Genomic DNA, 17,735 nt, shown 5'->3' with positions numbered 1-17,735 from the left:
TTCTTTGGAAAGGTACCTAAYAACTCCTTGCCTCCAGCTGTTCACACTCCTCTCTGAGGTTCAGGCTTTCACTCTRAAGCATCGTCCCATTCATTGCAGTTTGCTGATAAATATGCCAAAAATAAATTGTATTGATTCTGATTTTACATGTTTTTGTCTTTTTTTACATTTACATTTAACCTGAGAGTAGATTTGCCATGCTACGCTATGCTCTGACATAATGAGTGCARTTATTTTTCCTGTTTACTTATTTATTTTTATTTAAAGGGAGGAGAGCGTAAGGGGTTGCTTGAAATGAATACAGCTTTTCCCAGGCAAGCTTAACTTGCAATCTTTAGGTAGAAAATCTCCATTTTCTGTAGAGGCAGCCATTTAACATGTTTGTTTTTTTCCTATCCACAGTGATAAAGGAAGAAAAGACAAATGATATCAGAAAATATTTACTAAATATAAAGGCGTGGTCAGAGGAAATAAGAGATTTAGAAGGTTTCTTACTCCTTTGCAATTGAAAGGTACCTGGAATTTTAAGTAGCAATTTTCACTTGTCACTTCGAGTTAAGAAGCAAAACCTATATATCTTTGATAGTGAGAGCCTAAATCACTTTGAATCGATACATTACCGTTACAAATATTTACTATTTTTTATTGTACTTAAATTGTGTCACAGCTTGGTTATATTGCATCACATAGCATTATTTGGATATTCCTTGTATGCAAATTTCGATACCAGGGTAGTTTATTCTACTAGACTAAGCAGATATGGATCAGAATGGATTGGGAGTAAATGACCAACTCCAGAAGATTCATAGAATGATAGCTGATACAATCAACAGGGTTAAAGGTCTGTGCTTTGACCTTCTGGTGATTTCAAGTATTTGCTTCTGTTCAATAGAGATGGAACAGAATGATGGTRCTTTCTAAAGTACTTGTTCTAGTATTTGTGTAGTTATTATGCTTGTCACTCTTAAGTACTATTTCTGTTTTTCTGCATCTTGATTCTTAGTATTTATAAATGATATACCTTAGTATTGGCTTCTTAAAAGTATGGGGATGTATTCATCTGACCACAACTTTAACTTGTAGTCAGATTTACTTTAAGCATGACCATATTTAAACTGTGCTTGAATAAATAAACAATGGCAGTATGAGTTAACWTTATAACAACACAAAATAATATAATTTATTTAGCTCACTTATTATGGAAAGGATTGGAAATGTTGACAATTGTTGAAGATAACCTGCTAACAAAATGTTTGGTATTAAGTCTTTTTTTTCTTTATGCATAGACAGATCCTGGAATATTTTTTAACGGGAAAATCCTATATCCTGCTGACAGAGAATCCAGGTTTGAGTTCTTCTATCTCCTCGTTGGAAAAGCACAGTAGGGGTTTTCTATTTACTTCAGTAAGTATTGCTTTGAAAATAAAAAGTTTGCCCTAATATCTTTTTGATAGTTTGGCCATGTTTGAGCCAAGTATGTTTGTTTAAATACTGTTGAGGATTTTGTTGACATTTCTTCCCTGAAAGAAGYGAGAGCTGAATTTTTTTCAAAAGCTCAAGAAATGTGTTAGCAAGTACTGGAAAGAAAGGGATAAAATAGAATGAATATGTTCTTAAGATACTAGTGAAGACAAATTGACAAAAATATGCTTTCTCTGCATCAGTAACAGAAATTRTCTCCTTTTCCCTCCCTCTGCCTCAGTTTCTTATGAATGTATAATTACATAGTTGAGCAGGTATAGTCTTGTAGACTAGAACAGGGTTCTGCTTTGAAGTGTGTATTACCTCAGGCTTCCATTTTGAAGTATGTTTATAAAAGCTCGTACAGTTTCGAAAACTTTTGTCATCATAGCTGTATTTACATGACAGAGAGCCAAACCACTGCTCATTTGTCAGTACAGTCAACTATAACTAGCTTTGTTTGAAAATACAGTTCTGTGACCTCATTTGCATCTTCAGTGAGTTTGTCACCTATGATGTAATACCTCCCAAGTCATATCAGGCATCTCATTTGTAGTCTGAATTTCCTTTGTGTTTTGACTATTTCTGTATTTTGTTCAAAACTAAAGGAATTGACTGAGGCTGAATGTCAAGATTAACTTTCTTGAATTAAAATGGTAGACTGGAATATGAAATTATTTATTTAAAAGGAATTAACTTTGCCCTTGACATAAAATCCTTTCTTCTCTTTCTTTTTTTTTTTTTTTTCTTTCCCTTCTAGATGTCAGTTTGGTGCTAATGGGTGTGAGTAAATTGGATGTCTTATACAGAAAGCTTCTTCTCACTAAACTCTTCATCAGAGGATGGGGAAAGCCAGAAGATCTGAAAAGGTGACTTCCTAGATGAGACAAAATAACAGCATGAGCTGTATGTTATCTTTAAAAATAAAAAGAAGTTCTAAAGCTTTATTGCATTAAAGGTTTTGTTCAGATAAGTCGTGTGTTTCCATAATAAGAGAGGGAATGGATTTAAAGAAAATGGAATTAATTTGCCATATGTGTTTTTGTTTGCGCTATTTGAGAGTCCATACATCTAAAAAAGAGAGATAATGATGAAATAGTATTATCAAGTAAGTATCATATTGGAATATCACACATATGATTCTTTGGAGATGTCAGTTTTATGACTGTCCTGTAGAGAAGCCTCTTCTGTCTAACTAAAGAGGAATTGCATAAATCCATTAAAAAGGATTTAGTGTCACACTAAAGCAGAACAGCTTTTCACTTAGCTCACTCTGCATACTGACGTCTTGCACCTAACCTGCGCTTTCAGAAATGATTACTGTAGTTGCTGTTCTCTGTAAGAGATAAAAAAGGATATGTACTAGGACTATTTTTKTTGTGGTCCTAACCTGGACTTTGTTCCCTTTTGTTTGCATGCTGGTTTGCTCTGGTGTTTGGAAGGTTGGTGAGAAACATGTGTTATACCATTCTTCTGCCCAGAATGGTCCTGTAGTATTGACTGAAACTATCAAAATAAATGTTTTGGACCTAATGCTCCTTAGATATTTCAATATCCCTCACACCTCCGATCTACTCTTTTGACCCAAATCTGCTTTCTTAGCTGGTCAGGTAACACCTTTGTGTGTATGCTGTTGGTCTTTGCAGCTGCGAGGGAATGCTGCCGACTTGCATTCAATTTGTTATTTACTCAAATTCCCATGTCATTTTCCACAGAGCTGCTACCCAGCTGTGTATTTCCCAGGCTGTGTTATTACATGGGGGTAAATCTGTCCGGGGCAAGWTTTTGGAGTTGTGTTGTTGAGCTTTAGGATGTTTGATCCATTCATCTTGTTCATTTGGATCTTTCGGAAATATCAACCATTGCTCCCATGAATTGTTGGAACCCTGTGGCCAGTTAAGCTTCATTGACAGCTATACCTGGAGCCTGGCAGTTCAGCAATTTTCTTCCCATTCAGATCATATCAATTTGGCTACAGGGAAGCATAGGAGATTCTTATGTCTTCATTAGTCCCAGAAAAATAACATTAATTATTGAGAGAAAAAAAAAAAAAAAAAAAAAAAAAAAGTAAAGTGCTATTTAAAATTCACACTCCGGCAATGTACCTGAGCCTCCCTCCTCCCTTTTTTACTGAAAAAAAAATGTTCTTATTTTTTCCTTTTGGTAGCATTGATTAGCTTGTAAAGATGAAGCTGGGTTCATTTTTTTTTTTTATGATTTTATATTAGCTTCTGAAATATTCAGTGAACATTAGGTTGGCCTGATTCAGAATTTTGACCATGCTCTCATTTTTTAATTAAAAAAAATGCATCTTCTGTATTGTTTCCTTTTAACAGAATATTTGAATTCAGAAAGATTATTGGAAACAGGGAAAAATGCCAGAAGCTGGTTTCGAAAGATTACCCAGTATTCATTGACAAGGTACTTTTAAAAACAAGGCATCTAGTTTAACTGAATATATTTTCCTAATCATGAATACATAAAGGTGACATCAAGTCCTTAATGAGCTCCCTTTAGAGGGTAGATGAGTTAAATTTTGATCTCCTGTGAACCTGTGTTTCATGATGCAGCTGGTCTTGCTGCATCTTTTGCTTCGAGGTTGGGAAGCTGCGGACTGCACTGGGTAAATGTGTTGAGATAGGGTGGGGAAACGTCTCCAGCAGTGTGCAGTCTGCTCCCGATGATCAGGGCTCTTCCAGTGAGTACATTAACTACCTTCACAGGTGTTCCCAGTGGAAAGAGCATGGAAAGAGCATCTTTTTTTTTTTTTTTCCCCCCCTATGAGTAGGGGTAAAGCTCTAGTTGAAAAAAATAACATAATGGAAGTTCTGAGATGGCCAGACAGAGGGAGGAAAGAGGGCTTTGCGTTTTCAAATAAAGTGTAAAGATGGAAATATTTCTCAGTGTGAAGATTCTTAATTTGGAAAGTGTGAATAAAGGGTCAGGAAGAAAGAGTAGTTGCACAGTTGAGATGTGTACGTGCTCTTTTCTGTAGCAAACTAAATGCTTTCTTAATTTGCATTTTTGGTGACTGGCTAGAAATTGGGAGAGGCAAAAATGTGTGACAATGTGTGTGGGGGGGAAGGAACCATTTGAAACAGACGTTGATTATGAATTTGATGGAAGGATTTGAGAGAATAAAGTAGTGTTGTATAGACACTATTTTAATTTTCCTTTCTAAAAGGACAACTATGGAGGATAGATATAGCAAGTCTTAAAGGAATGCTAACCCTCAAATAGTCAAATCAAAAAGTTTAAAACTAACATCAAATACGCTGTTACTGTGTCATTCTCTTTACAGGTTGAGGAGCAGTCAGACTGTAAAATCCTTGAGGGTCACTTCATTTCCCCTTTGGCTCACTATGTTCCAGGTGTCCTGCCAGTCGAATCTCTTATAGCAAGGTACTAGAAATCAAGTTGCACTTAAGTTCTAAAATTGGTATTGGAGAAAAGTAAAAACAGTCCATAACTAGAAAGCAGTCTTACTATGAGTCCAGTTGTAATACCTGTAAAATATTTCTTGTGTTGGCATGCTTAATTTTTTACTTCAGAAGTGAAATTAGTTTTCATGTATGTGCCCATTTCATCTGTGTGTAATAACATACTTTGCTGGGGGAGTTTATTCTAAAATGGAAGTASTGCCTATTCTACCCCATAGGTTTTTAGTCAAGGGTAATAATATTCTGAAGTAGGAAAAAAAGAGTAATGGAAACTTGACTGGATAATGAAATAATATGCTGACTTRATTGTGACTGAAAAAGAGCTTTTGTAATTAGTAGCGGTAATGTGGAAAGCTTCAAATTTAATTTGTAGTGAAAGTGGATAATGTAACACTTCCTGAAATGTTTCAGTTACATTAACGTAAATGAAATTACCTTGCCCCATTAGTAACAATCATTTCAGCTAAAGCTTTGGCAGATTGAGAAGGGTTTTTTTTTGTGTGTGTGTGTTTTGAGCATAGACATCTGATTGCACAAAACTGTGGAGTACCTTCTCCACTGCCAAAGAACAAGAGGATCGTTTCATCAAGAGAGAAATTGTTTGTTTTACATGGAGCAGGAGAATGTTTTATGTAAAAGCTGCTCAATTCGTAATAGTCAGAAAGTACCTAGTTGTGTTTATGCTAGTGTGATGCTAACATTGCTCTGAAGCAGAAGAATGGGCTTAGGAGGAAAGAGTAATTCCTGTTGCTCTAGGTTTAGGCTAGGTAGTTGTCATGCTTTTCTTGTACGTTAAAACTGGACATACAAGTCTTTCAGAACAAGTTGATACTGGCATTGTCAAACTTTATGTGTACTTACATATGTAAAGCTAAAGAGTGTAGTTCAAAAAGTTCAATAGTAAAAATATCTGTTCTATTTTACCTCCTTGTTCTCTTGGCATTACTGGTTTAATTAGCATAATAGTTGAAAATATGGTACACTGTTTCCTTATACARCCTTATAGTTTGAAGTTACCTTATGTTAACCTTGTATTTTGGACAATATTGCTAGAGCAATTTGCTCTAGATTTGTCCTAATCTTGCTAGAGCAAAATTGCTAGAGCAATTGTGCGATATTGTGCTCCACAAATTCCAATTGTGTGYAACTGTTGTTTGAACTCCCAGTTCCCTCCCACCTGTTTTAAAAAATGTAGTGCTGCTGAATGTAGCAGTGCTCCATCTCGTGGGGAAGTGCTGGCAACTCCACAGAAGTGATTGCTCTGCTCTAGAGAGTTAGACTGTGAAAGACTTAAGAGTAGCAGCAGAAGATTTTAAATTATAGATGCTGAGTTTATAGATTAGTTTCATGTTATGTACTTTTTATGCAAAAATTGCTTATCTTTTCCATTTCAACTGTTGCAACCTCAGGAGAAAAATAATGCTGCCTGGGAGATCTAGTCATACTTGTTTAGGCTGTTCATCTGACGTTCGATTTCTCCACTCTGCAAAATTTAATTCGTGATGATGAGGTAGTGGCCTTTTTTTGGAACGTGATCTTTCAGCTCAGCTCCCTTTCTTGTTTGGCATTTATTCTGCCCTGCTTCTGGATTCATTTCTTTGTTGGATGCATTCATGAAATGYGATATCGCTGTACCAATGGCAGCTCGCCAGCATGCATTACAGAAATGTTTGAGCTTTTTTTTTATTATTAATTTCTCTGATGCAAAAAAAAAAAAAAAAGGGTAAATAGATATGCTTACCTTGTTTTAATAAGTACTTTTTTYCTCATAGATTTCAGTTTGTTATGCCCAGAAGATGGAACAGCAAACACAGACCTGTGTGCATTCATTTAGCAGGCACTGGAGATCATGTATGTTTATGAAATGTAAATACTACTGTTATTGAGAAGTTATATATTCAGTTTTTATCTTAATATATGCCTGTATATTTTAGCACTTCTGGAGGAGACGCACATTAATGGCCCGCCCAATGATTAAAGAAGCCTGTATGGCTTCCCTACTGCTAGAAAATCCTTATTATATCCTTTTGTGGAAAGGAAGACACTTAAGCAGTTCTCAAAGTTCTCTTCAGAACATAGAAATTTTACACATGTGTAGACTTGGATCAATTTCTATGGAGAACAGAATTAAAGAGCAAAGCATGATCATTGAATGAAAGGCTGTGAAACACCATTGTGTAATATGTTTTTTTTACAGTAGGTATTGCTTTTCTAATTTCTGAAAAATGTGTTCTACTATTTATTTTAGCAATTAGATTATGAGTTCTGATGCACATATGTTTTCCTAGCCATGATCAAAGTACTGAGATGATTCCTTTAGCCATAACAGAATGAAAACTTAATTTATTCCACATCATGATGTTTGACTTTATATTTTGTTAATATTCTACCCTGAAATTCCACTATAATATTTCACCATAATGGAATATTGTTTCAACTGAAACCCTTYTAAGAAACTTACTAAAATTTTCCAGTTTTTTAAAAACAACAAAAAGAAATATAAGTTCCATACAGTTATCAGTGACTTCCGTAATGCTGTTGCCTTGTTTTCTTCGAACCTCTAGCTAGACTTTTTTTTTGCCTTACCTCACAAAAGTGTTATCTCAAATTAATAAATGATATTGTCAAACTACATRTAATGTGATTTAATTTCAGATAAGCATTTGGAGATTGAGTTCTAATTTAAATCAATCACTATGCTAGTTATCCTTTTACTTATCTTGCTGCTTTTTATTTAGAAACATTTACTTTCTTTAACTTGAATCTTCTACATGGCTGTAGGAAACCTAAGGATCAATTGTAAGTATTATCATTAAATCCACAAATACTGTTTTTTCAAGGTATTATGCTACTTGGAGCTTCTCAAACTAAACAAACAAACAAATGAACAAAAAAAACCCCACAGAACCCCATTCCTTATTATGGGGAAAAAAAAAATCCCAACTCATCACTTGTAATCTGTTTATGTGAAATTGTGGGTGATTTACTTGGTTGCTTTGTGTCTTTTTGTGTGAAGATATCAAAGTGGTCAGGAAGAYGCAAGGTAGATTCACAACTTAGTGTGGAGATTGGCATGTATGCAAGGAAATGCCTGTTAGTTTTCTTGTTTCTTAACTGTGTGTACAAGTGTTGCAATTTTGTTTCAGTAAGCTACAATTTATCTTTGTTCTAAGAGTATGCTTTCCTGTTAAGATTGTGAAGGCTTTAATTTTTCCAAGGTGTTTAAGGGGTATCACATTGGGACATTTAAATAAACTGGATGTTTGTTGGGCAGTGGGGACTATGCAATGTCCAGTGTTTTAGAAGACTCTCTGTTTCTTCAATTAAAATCTAGAAATCCTGATTAAGTATTTCTATGGTTTTGCTTTTCATGTATTTAGAAATGCTGGAGTATAAATAGAATTCCACAAGATGTGTTCAAGAGGCAAGGGTATTTTACTCAGACAATACTTCTGGTAGTCCAAATACAAATAGGCTTTTTAATCCTAACTTGGATATTTATATAAGACATATGAAAGATGAATTGTTCTTAAACCTTTTGGTTTTATTAGGACAACAGCACTGCTTTAAGTTTTGGGGATTTCCTAAATCTAAGATAGAGATGCTTTCTTCATAGGAATGCCATTTTAAAAATATGTATCTTTATTACTTTATTTAGGAATAAGAGGTTACAGGAATAAAAGGGCGAGTGTGTTCTGGCATGTGTCAGGTTTTGTTTATTTGTTGATGCGTGGACTGAAATAGATGAAGTAATTGAAGGTATTTCCAACTCCAACCTCTTGTCACTGCTGCCTGGCTTGGCGTTTTAGTCTGTGATGTAGTCCTGCATTCTGTAAAACAGCGAGTGCTCAGCCTGGTGCCTGACCAGCAACTGGTACTCTTCGTTACAAAGCAGCAGCAGCAGTGGTTTTAGCCAACATACTAGTAGCATATTTATACGTAGCAGCTCTAGAAGGCTGAGGAAGTGCAAGCTGCAGGAAGCAATTATGTTAACCTGTAGGTTTTGGACCCTAGCAACTACTGCAAATAATAATTTCTCCTGTGACTTGCAGAGTGAGCTTTGTCCTGGTGCTTCCAAGTATCTTCAATGAGATTTAAGTGCTGTCAGAAGAGGCCATAGCCTTTTATAACTTTACAATGAAAATTCCTCCCTCACCCCCCCGCCAAATTTGAAAAGTACTGCTGGCTCTGTAAAACACTCTAGGTTCCTTTTTCCATGCTTTACATTTCGTACTTGAGCCTTGTGCCAAGTGACTTTGGACTTGGAGCACCTTTGGTTTAACTGAATAGCTTTCTACCGTTCTTTTTCAGTGTTTTAACGCTTTGTAGTACACTATGGTGACAAACTTCACATTGTGCAATTTCAGTCTTACAGTGACACTGATGAATACTTCCAAAGCTGATATACTGATTGCTCTTCAAGTGTTGTGTGCAATTTTTCAATGATATAAAACAGGTAAATAAGACAAAAGTATAAAGGATTGTTTCTACAAATGAGATAGTGTATGTGTAGCACCGTATCATTTTGGTTTTATTTTTAAGGGTCCATTATAATGTTATAGTAGAGAGTACTATGAATGAGAATCTATGTTTCTAATATCTCTGTAGGAAATCAGATGRTCAGTGATTAATATTGCTTAGTAGTTGCCTGTTTCTAGTCCACATTTAGGTCTGGATTATGAAAAAATATTTAGCTGCTTATCTTGGAAAACAGAAAAGCACCAGAGAATCTGGACTTTGTGTCCTGTGCACTACAATAGGAGTGCAACTTCTAATTTCCTCTGAGAGTGTGCTCAGGTTTTATATTGAAAGTACATATGGAATATTGAGAACTGTCAACATCTAATCTTAGAAAATAAATCCTATATTTTCCTTTTCTGGGGAGAAAAGGCGGTCGTGTTTAAAAAATGTCTCGGACCTGTTTGTGATGGGAGGAGCTCTTGTTCTAGAATCGGCAGCTCTTTTGCACTGGCTAGAAAGAGAAGGCTATGGACCACTAGGGATGACTGGAATATCCATGGGAGGACATGTAAGCTTTTATATTTCTTCTTTAGTGATTTCTTTTAACTTTTGATTAATTTGTTTATGGTAATAACTTGTTTCATAGTGTTCTTCTCTCAATTACCTTAAATGTTTAAGGGAAATGGGGAAAAAAGTTGGTGACAATTCTCCTTTTGTTTTGTGGTGTTGTATTAGTGTAATCCTCCATAAATGCTAATGTGGTAGAACCCATTGTTGGTTATCGCCCGATAAGCTTAATACAAGTATTAGCTTCTTGCATTTTTTTTCCCCTTTTCCTCATCCCTTCGCTCCCTCCCTTCCCTTCTTTCTCAGGGTTCTGTGTTTGCATTTGAGAAATGCATCTCATAGCATAATATAACTGAGGTGACTTTTGGTGTCAGTTTTGGCTACTTCAGTTCTTGTCTCCATAGTCATTGGTACTGACAAGAGAAGATTTCAGGGCAGAGCTAGAGAATGTTTTGTACGTGACTGTGCGTGTTTGACTAAAACAGTGCATTCTAAAACGCTTGAAATCCTGATGTGCACTCAGAGCATCACCTGTGTCTGCACTGGTGCTCACTGGTCAGTGAGGCTTAGTTAGCTGGCATACCTTTYCCCAAGGTGTGATTATAGGACTCCAAATGTCATAAATATGCAAAACAAACAAACAAAAAACCCTCAAACCTTGATGTACATAAACATCACCCTTGCTGAAACAACAGTATATAAAATGTCTACCCTGTCTTACAAATAAGTGAGTTGGAAATTTTCATTCCCATATACATGTCACTAACTGTGCTGCTTCAGATGGTACATGGATGCTATGAGAATGTCTAATCTGCATCTCACACATACAGCCATATACAACATACGGTCATGTATGGCATGTACTTAGAGGGAGGCAAGATCTGAAAAAAAAAAACTTATACCAGAAGGATATAGTTTTAGGTAGTCTTGAGTTCTAAAACTAACAGTACCATTTAAAACTGTGAAGATAAGTGACATTTGATGATGGTTGTCTTGAATGTGTTTGACAGCAAAGAAAAATGCATTCATTCAGTAGTAAAGGTAGGGAAAAACTGGGATCTGTGAAGAAGGAAATCAGAATTGCTGACTGTCCAAATAGATATGTGCACTTTTTAATAGAGAGATTTATTCAATCATCCTAGGCAAACATAGATTATTTTATATTAAGAGCTTTACAGCATGTACATTGATTTTTAGCTTAGGACAATAAAATAAAATAAAAATTTGGTGAGAACATACCATATAAGGAAGTATTTGTTTCACATCTGTGTCAGGATTTTTGCTTGTATTTGTGTATACAGAATACTCCTAAAATGTTTTCTGAGAGCTGATGCAAAAGGAATAACTCAGATTGAAAAGGAAAGAAAAGAGTTCATTTAACATGCTGAATTACTCCTCTCACTTTCTTTTTTCCAGCGTCAAAAGTACAAAAAGTTGGGCAGTCCTATTCATATATTCCGTTCCAATTTCATTGTTTTGCAATGTACCTGCAAGAGCCTCTTGAAGTTTGTTGTGATTTCAAACAGCTAAAGGCTGTTTATAGATAAATATACTATTAGGTATTCTAAATAGCTACAAGAATACCTACCAGTATATTATAACCAGAAATCCATTCTTTCCTGTAAGTTTTGAGGAGGAGGAAGTGTGTCTAATGACTGCAGTCCTTGTCTGCTTTGGTACTGCTTATTATTTTTGTAATAATCAAAAAAATCAAAGATGAGAGCTCTTAAAATTGGTTTTGAAATATCAGAACTGCATGTTAAAGTGCATATATGTGTGTATGTAATTAGTGCATTTGATTGTTCTGTCTAATAGATGGCTTCACTGGCAGTGACAAATTGGCCTAAACCATTGCCTTTGATTCCATGTCTTTCCTGGTCAACAGCCTCTGCTGTCTTCACCACGGTAATTAACTCATATAAATGTTAATGTGCTAGAGCATAATCAGATATGAAACTTTGAGCTGGCCACRTTCACCTTTTTAGATGGGACATTTCATGACCATTTTGCCTTTATTAATAGACTAGTGGCAAAACCTGCCCTTCCTGCTCTGGATGCAGSGTGTGATGAGGACTGAAGCCCCAGGCTACTTCAGTGGGTCATGCCCTAAACTGGGGGATGGGGCTGGCCCTGCTTTGCAAGATGGGGATTAGAGAGAATTGAATGTAGGAAAGTGAGGGAGGAAACTGTGGAAGTATGTTTTCTTTTGCTCAAAATCTGACTTAAGATATATGAGTGATAATGCTACTACCGCTGCTAGTGGTGCCTGTTTTCATTACTGCTGAAGTGAGCAAGTAGTCTTGACACCAACCTTTGGCCTAGCACAATCTAGATATGCATAAACCTCAAATGGGATTGGTGTCTGCTTAAAAAAAAAAAAAAAAAAAAAAAAAAAAAAAAAAAAAAAAAAAAAAAGGAATTTCTGTGTTCTTGTTACATTATGTGATTATGCTTTGATTTCAATTGCTCTAAAGGCTATCTGAAAACCTAGGTAGAACTCTGCTGGAAAGATCACATTGCAGAGGGACAGATCAATTTTCTGTGCCTGTCATTTTTTCAGAATGACTTATGTTTTGTTTTCAAGTTGTGTATTGGGCACTTGTGTTTATAATTTCAGGGTGTGTTGAGCAAGGCAGTGAACTGGAGAGAGCTGGAAAAACAGTATTTTACACAGACTGTTTATGAAGAAGAAATCATTCAAATGCTTGAATATTGTGGAGTGAGTATATTTTGTTTTCATTATTTGCTAATATTTGTTCAAATCCAACAACTTATTTTGACTCTTGAGCAAAATCATAAGCAAATCCAATGAGCAAATCATAAGCATATCATAAGATAAAGCGTGTGCCTTTATCTTTTTCATTAATCATTGAAGAAAAACAATAGTAGCACTCACTGCAGACTTTCATTTGTGGCCACAGATAGCAGGTTAGTGTAACCTGCAGCATGAATTCAGTCAAAACACTGAAATCATAGATGACACTTCTCAGTAATTGGCTTGATGGTGTGGAGTAGCCAGTAGCCTGAAGAGTAAATATCAAAAGAATGATTTATTGTCCTTCAGAGCAATTGCTACCAATACTGTAGAAATATGTAGCAATGTTGAGTTGCTCTTTAAGGTATTTAAACTTTCTGTTTTTCTCCCTTTTTTTTCCAATACTGAGATGTTTGATCTCAGCTAACTCTCTTTGTTTAGACAGATTCCTTCAAGATGGGACAAGATTTTGTTAAAAACTTCCCTGACACTGTAGGGAGTCTAGAGGACATAGACCTGACTTCTGAAATGTTCACCTTTGATTCCTCGAGCAAAGCTGTATCTAATGAAGCTGGTCACTGCTTCACCACGAATAAAAGTACTCTAAGTGCCTCATCAGAAAGACTCTTAATACAAGATGCTCCTAAAATGCAATGCATAAATCAAACATTTTCAACCAGTAGCAAGAGCAATAAAAACTTAACCAGTCAGCAAGGACACAAGATAAATGAAAGAAGAAAGAGTGACACTTTACAGAGAGAATCGCTACGCTTTATGAAAGGAGTTATGGATGAATGTACCCACGTAGCCAACTTTTCAGGTATGTGCTTGCTTGCTGTAAGGTGTAGTTTGGAAAACTAAAGAGTGTGCCCTGACACAACCAGGTATTCTCTTGATTCTCCCATTGTCTCAGTCCGGCACCTTGGCTAAAATACAAACGTATCTTGCATGTTGTCCAATAAAATATTTACCACATCATTTCCTTTATTTTGAACTAATTGTTTTCTTGTTTCTCCATAAAAAGTCACTGAGAAAGTGAAATCAAGACCCACCTTCCAATATGTTTGTTTATTCTTTCTGCCTTTTGAGGCAGAAACAGCAGATCCCTTGCTAGGATACTGTTGGAGAGTGCCTAGAGAAGAACTTAAATAAATCCACATTCAAATTTCATGGAAAACTGAGTAGAAAACTAGAATTCATTTTAGCTAGTGATATGCTTTCTGTGTATATAATTAAATATTATATATATTATAATATTTAATATTTAATATTTAATATTTAATATTTAAAAGTGCAGATCATCTTTACAACAGAAATATTGGATCACTGAAATACTTTCACTGCTTACTATGGGTGAGTTGTGTTTCGATTGTTGAGGTAAAACTTCAATTTGTTTTTCTTTAGTTCCAGTTGACCCCAGTTTAATCATAGTTGTGCAAGCCAAGGAGGATGCATATATTCCTCGAACTGGGGTGCGCAGTCTTCAAGAAATCTGGCCTGGATGTGAAATCAGGTATTTGGATGGAGGTCATGTCAGTGCCTATCTGTTCAAACAAGGACTCTTTAGGTAAGTTAGAGACAAGTTTTAAAATAGCTGAGATSTTAATACCACTGTTGTTACTGCAAAGCGACAAATACCAAGTAYTGCTTTGTAGAAGAAATCAACGGTTTTCAAATAATTTAGAGAGGATGGCAGCATTTCCATCTTTAAGTGAGGATGCAGCAGGGTGACTTGGATCATTCAGTAAGCAAGTGGCAAGAGAATGATCCTTCTGTCTCTCTTTCTGTAAAAGTCTCTGGTTAATTAGATATTAATTCTTTAAGCAAGGTTTGCCTATGAAGCAGGGTTCTGTTTCTCTTGAGCAGAAGCTTTCCAGTCCAGAATTGAAAATACAAACCTGTCTTCAATTGTGTAGTACTTGCAGGAATTCTTCACTTGCGGGCTTCCTGAAATAGCGGTTATATAAGCTTACTAATTGTGAAAGGTTAATAATAACAAATTGAAAAAGAAAGAATTACTAAGAATGGCCATCCCATTTAGGAAGTCTAAGCAACAACAAAGAGATAACAGTGTACAGATTGGAGGTGTGTTAGCCATTAGCTTATTGGTGTTTCAAAAAATCAGCTTTATTTTATATTAAGGTAGTTGTTCAAAAACATTCAACTATTTTATCGCTTTTTGACCCATTTTCTAATATGGTTGAATTGAAAACTCCTAATAGACTAACATTTGTACTTCTCTTAAAGGATAAGTAGCCCCATTCACTCCTGAGACATAAATGTATTACTGCAGTGAGGCAAAAAACATCCAGGATAAGAATACTCAATATCACATTTTTCATTTAGTATTGCTTGAAATTGTACAATAACTTTAGTTTGTAAATATATGGTAATCGACCATTTTCATCTACCTTTTCCCAGTTTATGGAAGTGGTCTATAACTATTTTCTTTTTTTTTGTTTGTTTTAGGAAAGCTATTTATGATGCGTTTGACCGTTTTCTTCAGAAATATGCTGTTTAACAATCTTTATAATGTATTCAAACTGATCTCACTTTTACTTCCTTGTGTCRGTATTTCGTGTTTGGAAAACAAGGCTCTTGCAAAGTTAAATGGATGGTCACTGACTTTGAATGTTGTACCTAACAAATATCAAAAATGGTAAAGTACCAATATTAGTTTCATTTAAATTAAATGATGTTCTGACATGCTAGCTTCAGCTTTACCTGTATGTGAGGTGATGGGGGGCAAGGAGGAGAAGGCATCATTTGTTAGTGCATGAATGATTCGTGTACTTCATATTTAATAATGTTATATATTATTTCAATTCTGAATTTTGTATCATTTGAAAATGGACAAATTTARATGCGATAGAATGTAAAATTTGCTATAGGGCTCCAAAGCTGACTTGTGTTTAGTGTGTGTCTAGTTCGTTGCAAGTACCATGCTTTGTTCTTGCTTCCTTGCCAGGCTGCTGTTGTGTTTTAAAATGGCTTTTCCAGCAGTCAACTCTTGTGGTTGTTGCTGATTTTTCTCTATCATGACTCAAAAGTGAAATTTCATGGAGCGGGCAGAATCAAACTTGCAAAATGAACCTTTGAAAATAGAAAAAAGGGTGGAAGAGACACTTGCACCTAATGCATCTAAAAGATTTTTTTCTGTCTTTTCAAGTGTGTCATTCAAACAGAATCATGTAGCTATTCACTGATTGGTTGCAAGGAACTGGTATCCAGTAAGCCATTTTTTAGGTATCATCAGTTGGATAACATGAACATTTTATACTAGAATCTTTTTTTAGATTGCWAAAGGGAATTTAAAAAAAAAAATCATCTTTTTTTTCAGAAACAACAGCACAAAGTCTGATTCTAAGCAGTTAAATCAACAGCAGAATATATGGTGCTATAAGAGCTGTTTGAAATATTTTAGCAGTCCCTTCTAAAGTGCACTCAGCACTGATGTGCAACATATAGTTGTACTGTATGATACCAAAAATACATGAAACTAAGGGTTGTCAAAATGGTTGAAAGCTTGCTCGTTTGTCTCTTTTTTAAAATTGGATGGAAGGGAAAAGTTCCAGATTTTGAACTCATTTAAGAAAATGCCAAGTGTGTAACTTAGTCATTTGGGCTCAAAAATACCAAGAAATTATTGATGTATATGATAGTTGTCCGTAGGTCTGTGTCTGCTTCCTAGTTTGATAATCTCCTGTAACATTTTTTTAAGGCAGAGAAGTTGAAAGCTGGAACACTTTGAATATGAATATTAACTCTGGTACAGTGATGATTAGTGTTAAACAGAATCAGCAAAATACAGCAATTTGTAAGTACAGGATAGTACACTAGCACACTAGTGTGCCTTCCAAACCAAGCACTTCATTAATCTCCATGCATATTACAAATATTAGTAATATGCAGAATAAGGATCAAATGAAGCTCAGTTGATATCGACAGTTAATATCGCTAAAATTTTAGCCTGCATACAGAATTAATATTTGCAGATGAATCATGGTTCCCTTGTAAGTCAGATAAGTCCAGGCAACTTGTGCCACTACAGATTATTTCACTTTTATTTGACATTTATTTTTTGAAAATAAAGAGGAAATTATACTACACAGAAGGCAAATTACTTGTTTTGAGTGTTTTCTCCATCATTTCTTAGGGCAGTAATAGTTATATATTGAGAGCATKATTATTAAAAACGATGTGGGAAGTGTTTGAAATCAAATACTTGTGAGCTAACAACTTCTTTAAAGAAAGAATTGTTTACTCTACTAAAACTCTTAAAACTTTTACCTTGTTACCACCTCATCATTAAGGATGTGGTTCAAGATATTGTCTCTGTTGACAGATTTTTTTAAAATCTGTGTGGATGGACACATTTTAAATGTATTTCTGTATACAGTACTAGGAATTACAGAACTGATAAAACTGCAGAACTTGACATCCTGAAGCTAGTGTTCTGAGAGGTTTATTAAAAGGTTTAACTTGCCAAAAGCATCTGCTATTTTTGTGTATATATGTGAATATACCTCCTGTTTGTGAGGAGGTCTTTGGGGATACGTAGTAAAAGACTGTCTTCTAAAAAGAATGAGAAATCACACTTCATTATGCAACTGAAATAATATTGTCAAGTACAAGAATTCACTAGGAAGCATTTCATACATTTCTGAGATGAGTATTAAAGAGAAAAAGGGACTGGAGGGAAATCCACAATTTATCTGTCAGTTACCATACACAGGAAGGTATTGGATGGTTTGTCAAGGCTACGAGGACTTTCGGTGTTTAAAAGTTTTAACCTTTTGAAAATTGATTTTTAATTAGTGCTTATGGTTAAAACCTACTAGCATTATTTAATMATTCATTGTAATGTTAAATAAGAATGTAATTTTAATATAGCAATTGCATGAGAAAAAATACTGGAATCCAAATAGCAGATAAGCCATCCTCGGTCTTAAATTTATTATCAAATTGGCACTGATCACTTTTTTATGTTTTTAAATAAAAAGGAAATAAAATAGCTAGGTGTGTGTTTGTTCTCTTTTGTCAGGAAAAAT

The 17,735-nt window shown here is 35.1% G+C and overlaps 1 protein-coding gene across 2 annotated transcripts; it reads left to right on the top strand.

Annotated features, from left to right (window-relative positions):
* The first annotated feature begins 408 nt into the window (after positions 1-408).
* On the top strand, positions 409-17,348 carry ABHD18 (abhydrolase domain containing 18). Of its 2 annotated transcripts, XM_026051953.1 has the most exons (14): positions 409-512; positions 1,287-1,404; positions 2,222-2,330; positions 3,798-3,882; positions 4,763-4,863; positions 6,674-6,752; positions 6,836-6,920; positions 7,673-7,700; positions 9,792-9,930; positions 11,745-11,834; positions 12,547-12,648; positions 13,126-13,504; positions 14,089-14,251; positions 15,154-17,348. In XM_026051953.1, the coding sequence occupies exons 3-14, from the start codon at positions 2,239-2,241 to the stop codon at positions 15,203-15,205; spliced, it is 1,395 nt and encodes a 464-aa protein (XP_025907738.1). In that variant the 5' UTR covers positions 409-512; positions 1,287-1,404; positions 2,222-2,238; the 3' UTR covers positions 15,206-17,348. The 2 variants fall into 2 exon arrangements, with proteins under 2 accessions (XP_025907738.1, XP_025907739.1); XM_026051954.1 differs by lacking the exons at positions 409-512; positions 1,287-1,404; positions 3,798-3,882 and having other exon boundaries at positions 2,237-2,330.
* The last annotated feature ends 387 nt before the right edge of the window (positions 17,349-17,735 follow it).

Source organism: Nothoprocta perdicaria, unplaced genomic scaffold, assembly GCF_003342845.1.
Source record: "Nothoprocta perdicaria isolate Ctin4 unplaced genomic scaffold, notPer1 scaffold_81, whole genome shotgun sequence".
Taxonomy (NCBI): Eukaryota; Metazoa; Chordata; class Aves; order Tinamiformes; family Tinamidae; genus Nothoprocta; species Nothoprocta perdicaria.
The sequence above is the reverse complement of the archived record's forward strand: the minus strand, read 5'-3'. Positions and strand labels throughout refer to the sequence as shown.

Coding starts and splice junctions, on each gene's coding strand:
- ABHD18 (XM_026051953.1), top strand. CDS start 2,239: ATGGGTGTGAGTAAATTGGATGTCTTATACAGAAAGCTTCTTCTCACT. Junction 9,931..11,744: donor GAATATCCATGGGAGGACAT/GTAAGCTTTTAT, acceptor TCTGTCTAATAG/ATGGCTTCACTGGCAGTGAC. Junction 12,649..13,125: donor AAATGCTTGAATATTGTGGA/GTGAGTATATTT, acceptor CTCTTTGTTTAG/ACAGATTCCTTCAAGATGGG.